The 13,384-nt window shown below is 50.9% G+C and overlaps 6 protein-coding genes across 6 annotated transcripts; 5 read left to right on the top strand and 1 right to left on the bottom strand.

Annotated features, from left to right (window-relative positions):
• Positions 1 to 47: 47 nt before the first annotated feature.
• Positions 48 to 2,445, top strand: PENARI_c028G11365 (uncharacterized protein; the record flags this gene model as incomplete). The annotated part of the gene is made up of 8 exons (XM_022636246.1): positions 48 to 503; positions 560 to 797; positions 1,013 to 1,045; positions 1,100 to 1,253; positions 1,322 to 1,466; positions 1,671 to 1,744; positions 1,824 to 1,889; positions 1,944 to 2,445. 8 exons carry the CDS (start codon positions 48 to 50, stop codon positions 2,443 to 2,445), a joined length of 1,668 nt encoding a protein of 555 aa, XP_022483960.1.
• Positions 2,446 to 2,717: 272 nt separating this feature from the next.
• gliT (thioredoxin reductase gliT) lies at positions 2,718 to 3,852 on the top strand (the record flags this gene model as incomplete). Its single annotated transcript, XM_022636154.1, has 3 exons — positions 2,718 to 3,142; positions 3,200 to 3,708; positions 3,770 to 3,852. 3 exons carry the CDS (start codon positions 2,718 to 2,720, stop codon positions 3,850 to 3,852), a joined length of 1,017 nt encoding a protein of 338 aa, XP_022483905.1.
• A 286-nt stretch (positions 3,853 to 4,138) lies between these two features.
• Positions 4,139 to 5,821, top strand: gliC (cytochrome P450 monooxygenase gliC; the record flags this gene model as incomplete). Its single annotated transcript, XM_022636184.1, has 3 exons — positions 4,139 to 4,312; positions 4,367 to 4,554; positions 4,603 to 5,821. The coding sequence occupies 3 exons, from the start codon at positions 4,139 to 4,141 to the stop codon at positions 5,819 to 5,821; spliced, it is 1,581 nt and encodes a 526-aa protein (XP_022483907.1).
• A 422-nt stretch (positions 5,822 to 6,243) lies between these two features.
• gliA (MFS-type gliotoxin efflux transporter gliA) lies at positions 6,244 to 8,003 on the top strand (the record flags this gene model as incomplete). The annotated part of the gene is made up of 4 exons (XM_022636254.1): positions 6,244 to 6,411; positions 6,470 to 6,797; positions 6,850 to 6,943; positions 6,989 to 8,003. The coding sequence occupies 4 exons, from the start codon at positions 6,244 to 6,246 to the stop codon at positions 8,001 to 8,003; spliced, it is 1,605 nt and encodes a 534-aa protein (XP_022483989.1).
• Positions 8,004 to 8,225: 222 nt separating this feature from the next.
• On the bottom strand, positions 8,226 to 9,095 carry PENARI_c028G00644 (class I SAM-dependent methyltransferase; the record flags this gene model as incomplete). Its single annotated transcript, XM_022636155.1, has 3 exons — positions 8,226 to 8,783; positions 8,836 to 9,001; positions 9,058 to 9,095. 3 exons carry the CDS (start codon positions 9,093 to 9,095, stop codon positions 8,226 to 8,228), a joined length of 762 nt encoding a protein of 253 aa, XP_022483895.1.
• Positions 9,096 to 12,063: 2,968 nt separating this feature from the next.
• Positions 12,064 to 12,845, top strand: cdc42 (Rho family GTPase CDC42; the record flags this gene model as incomplete). Its single annotated transcript, XM_022636218.1, has 4 exons — positions 12,064 to 12,083; positions 12,132 to 12,251; positions 12,325 to 12,703; positions 12,783 to 12,845. 4 exons carry the CDS (start codon positions 12,064 to 12,066, stop codon positions 12,843 to 12,845), a joined length of 582 nt encoding a protein of 193 aa, XP_022483980.1.
• Positions 12,846 to 13,384: the final 539 nt, after the last annotated feature.

The raw sequence follows: 13,384 nt of genomic DNA, 5'->3' as shown, positions 1-13,384 counted from the left end.
CTGTTTCACTACAAACAAAACATACTCCCTCTCCGTTCGTCGCCACTATGTCCACACAAGCCCATCAAACGGCCTTAAGGACCGGCGAACATGACAAGGCCATCTGGTACTTTGCCTACGGATCCAATATGAAGTCCACGGTCATGAATAACCGTGGAATTACACCTATCAGCATGCAGGCTGTCGTCGTACCTAGCTATGTCCTCTGTTTCGATATTTTCGGTATCCCCTACGCAGAGCCCGCATTCGCCAGTATAGCACCGCTGAGGGATGAACAGATAGAGGGTGGAGTTAAATCCCTTCCGCCAGTTCATGGAGTTGCCTACCTGCTCACACCGGATGACTATCGACGCCTGGTGCTAACTGAAGGCGCCGGGGTCGGATATGATGAGATCACCGCCTATGCTAAAGTCATAGCACCGGACCAAGCAGATATCCTGATACACACCTTGAAGGCCAAATACCCATGGCGGCCGAACCGAGCGCCTAGTGCAAGATATATGGTAAGGAATTTCCACCAAGTGTAACATAACGCGACCGGATGAGCTGAACTTCACAGGGGTTAATCATCGACGGCGCCCAGGAGTTCAATCTTCCTCAGCAATATCAATCCTTTCTGCGGTCTCTACCAGTCTATCGCCCAGCGCTGACATATCGAGCCCAGCTTGGCGCCTGGTCTTTCCTGGTCTTCTGGCGAAGAATGATTCGAATCCTGGCAAGCCTCACCAAGGTGAACACGAATGAACAAGGGCACTGTCCCAAATGGCTTGGAAGCGTGATTGTTACGGTGTACCGCTGTATGTGGGGGTGGCACGACCATATCCATTCTAGAATCTGGACACGAGGCGATGGTCTGTGATAGTATCCGTGTCGGTCCGTATAACGGATTCCGGAGCTTTTATAATAGAAATCCTAACCTGTCATAATGTACCTGGTAGACGTACTCCTTGAGGCTCGATCTCTAATACCAAAATGTGTGCTTATTCGAGTACAAGTCAATATCTCCTCCAAGCAGAGCAGTTGCTGCGCAGAGTACCACTCATCGGTAAGACAGTTGTTCGTATTGCATGGTGCCATCCAGCTAAGATATCCAACGCAGATGGCCATAATGACTTCCCATTTATAATCCGCGGGCTCTATCTCAATGCAGTCGATAACAAGAATCTGAAAGACTTGCCTGTTGGACAGACCGATATCACTAGACTACGCCGGGGTTTGGTGGGAGGCCAGTTCTGGAGTGCTTATGTTCCAAAGTTCGTCTTCTTATCCGAGATCCATGAGGTGAATAGACAGGATCCTGACCGTGCAAATTCCCCTCCAGCCCCAAGCCATCTGAAGCAATTTCCATTGATCCCGACCTGGAGTGTCTCCGCCAGACCCTGCAGCAGATTGACGGAATTAACCGCATAGTCAATCAATATCCGCATGTCTTCGGGCTAGCAGAGAGCGCCGCGGACGTCTGGAAGGTCTTTCGCTCAGGACGTATTGCCAGTCTAATCGGGATTGAAGGACTTCATCAGATAGCGCATAGCCCGAGTGTTTTACGAATTCTTCATAGGCTGGGGGTACGATATGCAACGCTTTCACATACGAAGAGTAATCGATACTGCGATTCAGCGGTGGGTTCCTACCTTCCATATGACACCTGAATGCTTCTCACGCTACATCAGACAGATACAGCGCTCCATCATGGTCTCAGTGCGGACGGTAAACGCATCATTCGAGAGATGAACCGCATCGGGATGTAAGTATCTTGTTTACCGGGCATGGATAAGGAACTAAGCCTCGTGAATGAGAAGGATAATCGACCTTTCCCATACCAGTGATGCATCCCAGAGAGACGTGCTTGCGGTCTCTAGTGCTCCTGTGATATTCTCCCACTCTGCTTGGTATGCATTCTGTACGATTTGAGTCCACGAATAGCTCCTGACAGGCCCGTATAGTTCCACACTCGTCGAGCATCCCCGAAATGTCACCGATGAAGTGCTACATTTGCTACAAAACAATGGTGGGATGATCATGATCTGTTTTCTGCGGGACCTGGTCGACCCCAGCGGCGGCCGCAAAGCAACACTCGCCCAGGTGGCCGATCACATCCTCTACGCCGCGGGAAAGATAGGGTATGACCATGTAGGGATAGGCTCCGATTTTGACGGCATGCTAGAAGGGCCAGGCGGCTTGGATGATGTATCGCGGTTTCCGGATCTTGTGGTAGAGTTACTACAGCGTGGGGTGACCGAGAGCCAGATTGAGAAAATTATAGGACTGAATATTCTACGAGTATTGGAGGAAGTGCAGGACATTGCTTCCCAGGAGCAACAGTCGCAATCGACAGATGTGCTGTGTGATGAGATCGGGTGCATGTGGACGCCGGAGCAACGCGAGATGCTGAATGTCCAGGGGAGAAAGCGCGGACTCCAGCAGGGGGAGGTCTCGGCGCAGTAGAGGTCTCTCCACCAGGAAAACCTGTATCATTGGTTTGTTTGTATAGTTCCGCATAGTCTCCGATTCGTGATGTGATCTTTCGGCCCGGTGAGATCAATCTGAAACGGACCGCTGGATGAGAACCCAGGGGGCCTGGTAGATGCCCGCGTTCAGTGCACTTTCACCAGCTTCATACCTGTTTCTATTTGAATCGAACATCCGCGAAAATATCTGTGCTGTAGCCACATCTAGTTAACATACATACTACACTGGAAAATCCACTAACTTATAGAATGACTGCCCCAGCAACCCAATACGATGCCTTGGTTCTCGGATCCGGCCCAGCAGGCCTATCCATTGCCCTGGGCCTCAGCCGCGTTCGCAGGCGTGCCGCTATCTTCACGAAGCCCAACGGTGCAGGCTTCAGGAACGAGGGCGCCGCTGAAATGCACAATGTCATATCCCGCGACCGGACACCACCAGCAGAATTCCGCAGCGTCGCAACAAAGCAAATCAGGAACTACGGCACCGTGGACTTCATCGAGGCGGAAATCGTGGATATACAACAGACGACCGGTGAAAATGGGGCCCCGGGGACGTTTGAGGTTGTTGCCGAAAATGGCCGCAGCTGGACTGGGCGGAAGTTGGCGCTGGCTATGGGGTCTGTCGAGGTGTTTCCGGATATCGAGGGATACCGTGAGAACTGGCCTCACAATATGTGAGACTCTTTTTCCCCCACTGCCTTGTGCGGGGTGCTAATGTGAGTCGTGTGTAGATTCCAGTGTTTCTTCTGTGATGGCTATGAAAGGTCCCATCTCCCAGGTGGTGTGCTCGGTTTCCCCAACCCTGCGTATGCCCATCTCGCACAGATGTTGAATCTCCTCGTTACCCCCAGCTCAGGCCCAGCGACTGTCTTCAGCGATGGCCCCGTTCCGGATAACGAGGCGATGCAGGCGGCGCTGGAAAAAGTCAGGGCACTGAACTTCAATGTTGAAACTGGGAAGATCATCCGCTTGGTCCCTGCCGTCGAGCCTGACGTGGGCGTTACCGTCGTTGTGGAAGGCGGAAAGGAGTACAAGCTGGGATATTTGGGACACAAGCCATACACCGTCTTGGCTGGCAAGGATGTGATCACGAAACTTGGGGTCGAGACTGAGGATAATCCCGTCATGGGCGAAAGTATCAAGACAGTCGATCCGTTGGGCTCGACCAATATCAAGGGTGTCTTTGTTGCTGGTGACGCGGGCACTCCTATGAAAGCTGTTGCTAATGCATGTGGCAGTGGTGCGTTTATATCCTCTCCTTGGTGTTTACTGTGGAATACTAACTTGTTTCATCCTGTCAGGAGCCACTGTCGCGGCTGGCATTGTGCAGCAGTTGATCACTGAGGATATGGAGGTTGTTTTGGCAAGCAAGAAGTCTTCATGAGTACTTTAACTTTGTTGAGCATTGAGAAAGGGGTCAATTTTATTGGCGGCCGGCATAAAACCTCCGTCAAAACCAATCAGTATTGATCATATCATACTAGCAACCGGCGTAGAATCCTCACAACCGGTACTCCAGCGGGACCTATCCATTGTAGTTAGCCGGCCCGTTTTTCGGACACCGCAATGGGGTTATGAGGAGCTCTATACCTCCAATCACTTCCATGAATATTATTATAACAGTAGGGAGGCTCCCATATAGCAAATCACAGCAGATGGAGACAACAACTATGGACGTTGTAGCAAGTATCAATTTTCCCACCTGGCTGGACCACTTGCAGACCGGACAGACCAAGTCTATCTACATCATACTCGCATCCACAATCACATACGCCGCGTGGTGCTGGGTATTGAGGCCTATTCTGACAGGTAGCCTCACTAATTTGATATCAACAATCTTGAACGTACGTTTGACTCTCCTCCAGTTTAATTAGTGCAGTACTCATCATTAATAACAGCTATATCTAACCCGGCAATATCCCTTCAAGCACGTCGAAACAGGACGATCGATCCCCGGCCGCCCATACCGATGGCCCAACGGACAAGGAGATGAGGGCAAATTCCTGGACGGTATCGAGAACCGGACCTCATGGGCAAAACAACATGGCCAGATCTATCGCATCTGGGCAGGCACAAAACCAGAAGTGTACGTGGTATGCTTTGTGAGGCGCATCGAGACTAACGTGGATTTCAGTGTTCTCCAGAAACCCGAACACGTCAAGCTAGTCTTCCGCGACTCTGATCGACATTCCAAAGCAGTAAATAATGATTCGGGGTATCTCATGGGGCAGGTCCTGGGGGAGTGTCTAGGGCTTATCAGTGGGCAGGATTGGCGAACTTTGCGAGGGGTGAGCGAGTTTGCGTTTCGACATAACTCTGCGATCGATTACATTGACCTCATCCATACTCGGGTGAACAGTTACCTTGGACAGTGTCAAGCGCTGAAACAGGGCGTCTTAGATCCGGTCGAGGACCTCAAATTCCTCCCGTTCCTTATCATCGGCGATGTCCTTTACGGGCCCATGACTGCTGTGATGGAAGACGAACTATGCGCAATGGCTCCTCTGCGTGAAAGGCTTTTTCAGTCCGTTATCAAGGGTGGAGTAGCCCGATACTCGTGGTCTCAGTATCTACCTACAGAAGCAAACCATGCCTTGCGGGAGTTCCGATCGCGATGGATAGCCTTCAATCAAGGTGCCTATCGCAGATCTATAGACCTGAAGGGTACCGAAACGCCAGTTCATCAGCTGTTTGCTGCGGCAGACCGGGGTCTGATCACAGCCGACAATGTATACCAGACTCTTGACGAGATGCTCTTCGCAAATCTTGATGTTACAATGGGTGCCTTGTCGTGGAATCCTGTTTTCCTCGCTGCCCACCCACGCGTCCAGGATGAATTGTATACCACTATCCAAGCCACACAGGACACAGAAGGACCCGCGATCCCCAAATATCTCCAGAGAAGTTCGACCTATCTTGCCGCATGTATTCTAGAATCCTCTCGTCTCAAACCGCTGGCCGCATTCTCAGTGCCCCAAGCTGCCCCGACTGAGCGCATTCTCGATGGTTATGTCATTCCAGGCGGAACCAATTTTATCGTTGACGCCTACGCATTGAATGTTGAAAATGACTTCTGGGGCATGGATCGCTATGACTATCGGCCCGACCGGTTCCTAGAGCTCAAGGGGTCTGATTTACGATATCATATGTGGCGGTTTGGGTTTGGGCCTCGTCAGTGTTTGGGAAAGTACGTTGCAGACCTTATCCTTCGCATCTTTCTGGTCCACCTTGTGCGTGAATTCAAGCTGGGGTTTGCGGACAGCCAGGGCAGGAATTCGAAGGAGTGGAAGCGCGATCTAGACAATTGGATTACGCACCCTAAGATCAAACTGACCTGTACGCCGCGGACATAGCAGTCATTGGCCATTAGAGAACAATCTAGAGCAGATTTTAGCTGGAAAATAAATTATCCTCCTGTAAGACGTCAGGTATACCAAAGCCAGTGGTAGATCCTGTCGGAGACTTGTCAAGATGTCGCCGGACAAGAGCAGTTTGCGCTCCGATTGGGGCTGTTCTTCGGTGCGTTACTTTGTTTGCCAAAGCACCGACGCCACAAGGTACTCAAAACAATGGGCCATCATGCTCAAAGCTTCTCAGACTAGCGAGTCTGAAAGGGGCGAGTGCAGCTAATCTAGACTCCCCATATGACAAACTACTCTGGCCTTGAGTGGCTCAAAAGCCCTAATCATCCAGCTGGGAGTTGGGCCTATATCTCGGTATCTCAATCTAACCAGCTTTTTGCTTTGTTTTTTTTTCTGTCTACCGAATAGTCGTGATGTCGTCTGTCGAAGACATCAATGGTCCCGTTCCCGACAACCTTCCCAGCAAGGAGGTTGTTCAAGATACATCTGTGCCCGCAGTCATCCAGGAGGCCCAGTTAACTGGGCTCCGACTGGTGGCTGTTTTCACTGTTCTTTGTCTTGCAGTATTTTTGGTTGCGCTGGTCCGTTTCCCCAAGTCTCTTCTTATGGCTGCAGTATCCTGGTTGACAGTTGCTGTAGGACAACACCATCATCGCCACTGCGATCCCCCGGATCACCGACCAGTTCAAAGCCCTCGGCGACGTCGGCTGGTATGGATCCTCTTACTTGCTTACAACTTGTATGTTCCAGCTCGTGTTTGGAAAGCTATACGGCTACTTCCCCGTCAAGCTAGTGTTCCTAACTGCAATACTTCTCTTCGAAATCGGATCTGCCGTCTGTGGCGCGGCGCCTACCTCCGATGCGTTCATCATCGGCCGAGCAATTGCTGGTCTTGGGGCATCGGGCATTTTCCAAGGGGCTATGGTTATTGTTGCTTACTCTGTTGAGCCGAGGAAGCGTCCTATGTGTAAGATATGTCCTGATCGTGGTCCACCACGGGGCACTGATGGCTGTTACAGATAATGGAATCTTTGGATCCATATACGGTATCTCATCGATCATCGGTCCCCTACTCGGTGGTGCATTCACGTCCAACGTTAGCTGGAGATGGTGGTAAGTACCCAAACCAACATTTTGAGCAGCTCTAAGCGGCGGCAGCTTCTACATAAACCTTCCTATCGGCGCCGCGGTCGTTCTCATTCTCCTCTTCTTCCTCCAACTACCAACGACAGTAGAAGCTGAAACATCCTCCTCCAAAACCTTGGTCCAACACATGGATCCGCTTGGAATCCTCACCTTCCTTCCCGCCATCGTCTGTCTGCTCCTCGCCCTCCAATGGGGGGGCACGACATACAGCTGGTCGAACGGCCGCATCATCGCCCTCTTCGTCCTCGCCGGCATCCTCGTAATTATCTTCTTAATCATCCAAATTAAGCGTCAGGAAAACGCCATGATACCCACGCGGATCATCCGCATGCGCCCCATAGCATTCTCCTCTATCTTCATGGTCCTGTTCGCCGGTGCCTACTTCACAATTGTCTACTACCTCCCCATCTGGTTCCAGGCTATCAAGGGCGCTTCCGCCGTCAACTCAGGCATAATGTGTCTCCCCCTCATGCTCTCCATGGTGATCTTCTCTTTCGTCACAGGTGGCGGCGTCACTGCCACCGGGCGCCCCGAGCCATTCTTCTACTTCGCTGCTATCCTCTCCGTCGTCGGCGCTGGCCTCATGACTACCTTCGAAGTAACCACCGGCCATCCAAACTGGATAGGCTACCAAGTCCTCCTTGGCTCCGGCGTCGGAATGGGCATCCAGCTCCCCATCATCGCAGCGCAGGCTGCTCTTGCAGCGCCTGACATCCCAATTGGGACGGCGATCGTGACCTTTTGCCAGACCTTTGGCGGAGCGATCTTTGTCTCGGTTAGTCAAGCGCTTTTTGCAAATCGGCTGAGAAGCGGGATTCTGGACACGGTGCCCGCCGTGCGTCCGGATATTGTGCGGCAGATTGGCGCGACGAATTTGGATTCTGTTATTGATGGAGGGCATATGCCTGCTGTGAAGAGGGTTTATAATGAAGCGCTTGTTTCAGCGTGGTATTTGGCTGTGGCACTTTTTGCGCTTTCTATTGTTGGGGCTGGGGGGATGTCGTTGAGGAAGAAGAGTGTTATTTGAGTTCTCTATAACCTTGTGGCTGGATTGTGAATAGCATTCATTATGATAAAAGGCAGCTGAGGTTGTTCAGTGTTTTCTTTGGCTACACATAGCACTACGAACAGATGGAGAAGAGCTGGCCAGGAGATGTCAATTACCGACGTCGGGGTGTTTTACATACTTCGTTCTCTCCAATCTCCCCAATCAATCTCTGCGAGGTAAGATACAAAATGTACCAAAGAGCTATACAGCACTCTTCTCACCCCTCGCAATAAACCCTGTTGTCCTAAACCTCTCCCCAAACATTGTAAACCGGAATGGCTCGCCAAACACGACATACTCAAACCCCGTCCACATCCCGGCTCCCGCATACAGCGCCCTCATCTCCTCCTCATTAAACCCATGCTTCCCAATTGTATTGAATACTTCACGCTGTTCCGGCTGTAGGGCCTCTCTTATATCAGATTCAGACCTCTCCTCATTGCCTTCATGAACAGCAGACCCAGGAACCATGTCAACCACAACACACACCCCGCCGGGCTTGAGCAGCTCGCTGAACGCGCGCAGTAGCCGGCCTGGATCGGCGACATGGTGTAGTGCCATGCTTGTGACTATTATGTCAAAGGGCGCCAGGACTCCGCTAGGTAGGGACGTTGTGCTCGGCGCGGAGAGGACGTCGTGTTGGTACCCTTTCATCCGATCAGGTCCAAACGCTGCTTCGGCGGCGGCCTTGTTGTACTCGGCGACCATGTTTGCGGATAGGTCCAGGCCAATTGTACAAGATGTGTAGGGCGCTAGAGCCTACGTTTCTATATATTAGACTCGGAATTGTGGTGGTTTGGTACGCTCGTACCTTGGAGACTGTCCCCGCGCCGCAGGCATAATCGAGAAGACGGACTTCGCCTACTGGGTCGGTGTCGACTAGCTTAGCACTGATTGATTCGCGGCGGGTATTGAGTTCGGCAATAATGCTGTTGATGAGGTCGCCGAAGTCGGTTTGGTGGTTGGAGGCGACTTTGCTATGGGGCGGTTAGGATTAGCGTGTTCGTTGTGGTATGGGGATGTGAGTTTCTACTCGAAGTGTTTGCGGTTGGCTTCCGTGAAGTCGCTCATTCTGGTTTGGGGTTGTATCTGGGCGTTGGATAAGTGACTAGAGTTGTGGCGGTTCGTGATGGTTGATATAGATGCTGAGTGAGTACCCTGAGACTAGGCTCGGAGACTTCGGAGAGTTTTGGACGGGCAGGGCAGAAAGCAAGCCTTGTTCATTTCAATTCAGTTGTGATCATATGATATAATGCGAGCAACCCATTCATCTACTAGCCGGTGTGGCTCAGCGCCCCCTCGCTACTGCCCTCGACACTGTCTTCCCAGCAGACCTACTTGGCTCCAGAATTGTTTGCGCTGGCATCAGGGCTTCTAGTGGCTATTCTTCCTAACAAAATGGATTAACCGTCATGATCGCTCTTTTCCAATACGTCACGATGTGATCTGGTACTCGTACCTGCGCAAGAATGTGAAAATACACGCATTAACGCCAAGTGAATCAATCGATCAATCATTCGAAGTTCTATTAACCTGTTGGAGCCTAACTAGTATGATTTACCGTCAATTAGCGTTGTGGTGTAATCCTCATATACGACGACCACCATATCAATGTTTTCTCCCGAAGGCGCTGGCCATCAATGAAACAATAGTAGTCGATCGGAAGCGTGTCTGTCGTCTCTTCGCCGGTTGGAATTGTCAAAACTCCATTGACAGGGATAATAAGCAAGCGTTTCGTCGGATAATGCAGGTTAAGGATTGGAACCATTCTGTCAGTGTCGCACAACACATGCCAACACCTCCAAGAATCAGGGAACTGGTAATCAAAAGGTGGTAGATGGATATATTCACCTCGAGGCCGTATGTTTGGAGCTCGACCCTAATCTTGCTTTCTAGCGACTTCACCAAGGTCAAGAAGTCTTCCCCTTCGTATCTCCATCCGTCTGGGGTTACGCTCGCATGGAGCGTGTTCCCTTGTTCAATTTGGCCCCTTATGGAATCAACAATTGGCTTGGAATTTATTGACAAGAAGTCAAAAACAGCAGCAGCACATCTCAATCAGCCATATGAGTAGGGCAGAAATAGAAAATATGACAGCGAGCCACGCTGCGGTGAATATCAAGACGCTTTGAATACTACCAGTTATTAAGCCATATATCACCGTCACACCAACTGGCAATCCTTTCTTCCGTGTGCATCCCCTATACATGATCTTAACGAACTTATGACCGAGCCATCTTCTTTTGTGTGTTATCTTTTTTCCTTTTTTGTGGTTTATATTGCTATTGCATCTCGATACAACCCAGCAAGCGGCGTTATTGATTGTTTCAACGTGATCGAAGACAGTCTCAACGCATTCTGATCTACATGTACATGTTTATCTATAAGTTACTGACCCACGAGCCAGATCATCATTTGCATTTGACGCGACTCCTTTTTCTTTTGTGAGTTCTAGACGTTTCAGAGACTGTACCCATTCGATAGATCTGCACAGTGGATTTAAGCTCTGGACAAATGACCCTCCATCTGTACACGGCAAACTTGGCCCGAGCACTGGACTGTGCTGTAGTGTAGACAACTCATCCACCCTAGGATCATGGACCAAGGCACAAGACCCATCTCTTTACCAAATCCCCCAGCCCAGCCTAGACCCTATGCCGCCCTGCACCTCCCAGGATCGACCTGTCCAAGTAGCCAACTTCCGACCGGGACTAAACTCGCATTGCGATACGGCCGGCTTGCCGCTCTGGGCTTTCTCTATACTTGTAACAAGCACGCGCCCTTCAGCCCTGTAGTTATCATCACGATGCTATGTGGGCCCCGTTCATCTCCTTGTAACAACCGTTTTCTATCAGGGGAGAGTTCATCTCACTAGTTGGCACAGTAACCGCCAGCTCCTACCAGGTAGATATCTGAACACATTCTATGTAAAACAGGTAACCATTACCCCGTAGCTGGAAATTGTACATCACTGACGGACTTTTAACTGACAGTAGCAGACAAGAAAGTCCCAGCCCCAATCCAACACAATCCAACCCAGCACAATCCAATCTAGTCCAGTCCAGTCCAGCCCTACTGTAAACACCATGCATACCTGCCCTACTCTCCCGCCAACAGAGCAGAGCAAACGTGACCAATCCATATCCAGGTCTCCTTACCCCTATCACTCTCACTCTTCCCCCTATCCGCTTTCCCGCCCTCTCTCATCTCCATCCCGTATTCAACCACGTATGTAGATAGCCCGTGCATGTACCTGCATATGTATGCATGTACGCCTACCAGACACACACTTCCGTTCCCAAGGACTTTGGCTTTCATCTATTAGGCATATGCCCAAGCCGGAGGCCGGAGACCGGGAGAGCGGGAAAGGAGTGCATGCAATTTGTTAGCGCTAACGTTAGGTTGGTACCTCCATGTACAGTCAGCACTGTAAGTCGTCCATGACCTCTAGGTTACTCTGGTGTGTCTCTAGGTACCTCATTCTTGCAGTTACCTGTTCAGACTAAGGCTTTTGTGGAGCTGGAGCTGGAACTGGAGCTAGATCGGGCCGTTTGGTTGGGGCTTGGATTTGGGCTTGGGCTTGGACTTAGGGGTAAGGAGGTGGAGGAGGGAGGGGGATATATAGGGGATGATCCCGTTCGAGCGTAGTTGCCTTATATTAAATCGGTTTAAGTAGCTGCAAGCAATATTACGGGTCCAGAACGCTTTACCGTTGGCTTAAAAAACGGCTTGAAAGGAGATGGGGCCGAGGATCCCCGTGAAACGCCTTGGAAATTGTTTTTCTTTTACGGAGTAGAGAAAGGGGGAATAACCTCTGGGCAGTTAACGTGTAAATAAAAAAAGAGCTTAAATCGAGAAATAACGTGTAAACAGATGAAAGAGATCTCGCTTGGAGTACAAGCCGTGCCCGTGTCTAGACTCCCATACTCTGCGGGTTGCCCCATTCAATCCAGACCACAGCTTCTTCCTCCCTTTTTGTCTCCCACTTTTCTTTCTCCCCATCCAATATCCAACCACTTCCACAGTTTACAGTGTCAAAATGGTTGTCGCTACCATCAAGTATGTTCCCTTCATCTATCCTTGACCCCTCCCTGCTAACTCCCCCAGGTGTGTCGTGGTGGGGGACGGTGCAGTAGGCAAGACCTGTCTGCTCATCTCATACACAACGAACAAGTTCCCCTCGGAGTATGTGCCCACCGTCTTTGACAACTACGCCGTGACTGTGATGTAAGTGCCGCTACCCCTTTCCCCCGAAACATTCCTACGGCAGCGACAAATCTGACCGTGTGCCGCTGAACAGGATCGGTGATGAACCCTACACCCTTGGACTGTTCGATACCGCCGGTCAAGAGGATTATGACCGTCTGCGCCCGCTCTCCTACCCACAGACTGACGTGTTCCTGGTCTGCTTCTCCGTCACTTCTCCCGCCTCCTTCGAGAACGTCCGCGAAAAGTGGTTCCCCGAAGTCCACCACCACTGCCCCGGTGTCCCCTGCCTCATCGTCGGCACCCAGACCGATTTGCGCGAAGATGCCGGCGTGCGGGAGAAGCTCTCCCGCCAGAAGATGCAACCCATCCGCAAGGAAGACGGTGACCGCATGGCTAAGGAGCTTGGTGCGGTGAAATACGTCGAGTGTTCCGCTCTGACGCAGTACAAGTTGAAGGATGTCTTTGATGAGGTACCCATCTCCTCCACTTTTTTGCTACCCGATATCTTCCCCTCTACACCGCCGAAACTGACCTCCACTTTCTCTCTAGGCTATTGTTGCGGCGCTTGAGCCCGCGCCGAAGAAGAAGTCAAGAGGCTGCCGCTTGCTGTGAATCGCTTCACGGTTAATTTTCTTTTGTTTCGGATCAGGTTGGATCCGATTGCGCGGATGAACTGTCGCGCGTCGGGTTGCCTGGTTGACGTGCGCCTCGAAGCAGCTACGATGAAATGAACCTTGTTTATCGCTTTTTTCCTCCGTTTCACGTTTTATTGGGAGGCAAATATTCCTGGCTGGACTGGTTTTCTTGGGATATTGATATGCAGCACCAAAAAAAAGGGGGGATCTTTTGTTCTAGCGATGCTATTTGAAGCGGTCCCATATCTACGTTTCCAGTTGAAATTGGCTTGTTCTTTTGACCCCCTTTCTCTTGCGCTTGCATTTGGCATACCCGGGATTCCCAGCTCTAGCCTCTCTAACTTGCCATATCTCCCTCGTTTGTCTCTTTCTCTTTGCTTGTTTCTTTTCTGCTTTTGCTTCGCCTGGCTGCGTCTGCTATCGAAACCCTGATATCGAGGTGCCTCGCGCGTGCTCCTCGTCTCTCGACGTTCCATTTGATGTCACTTACCTCTCTCTCCTTCACGACTTCAGCGA

The sequence above is a fragment of the Penicillium arizonense genome (genome assembly GCF_001773325.1).
Source record: "Penicillium arizonense strain CBS 141311 chromosome Unknown PENARI_contig028, whole genome shotgun sequence".
NCBI lineage: Eukaryota > Fungi > Ascomycota > Eurotiomycetes > Eurotiales > Aspergillaceae > Penicillium > Penicillium arizonense.
The sequence above is the reverse complement of the archived record's forward strand: the minus strand, read 5'-3'. Positions and strand labels throughout refer to the sequence as shown.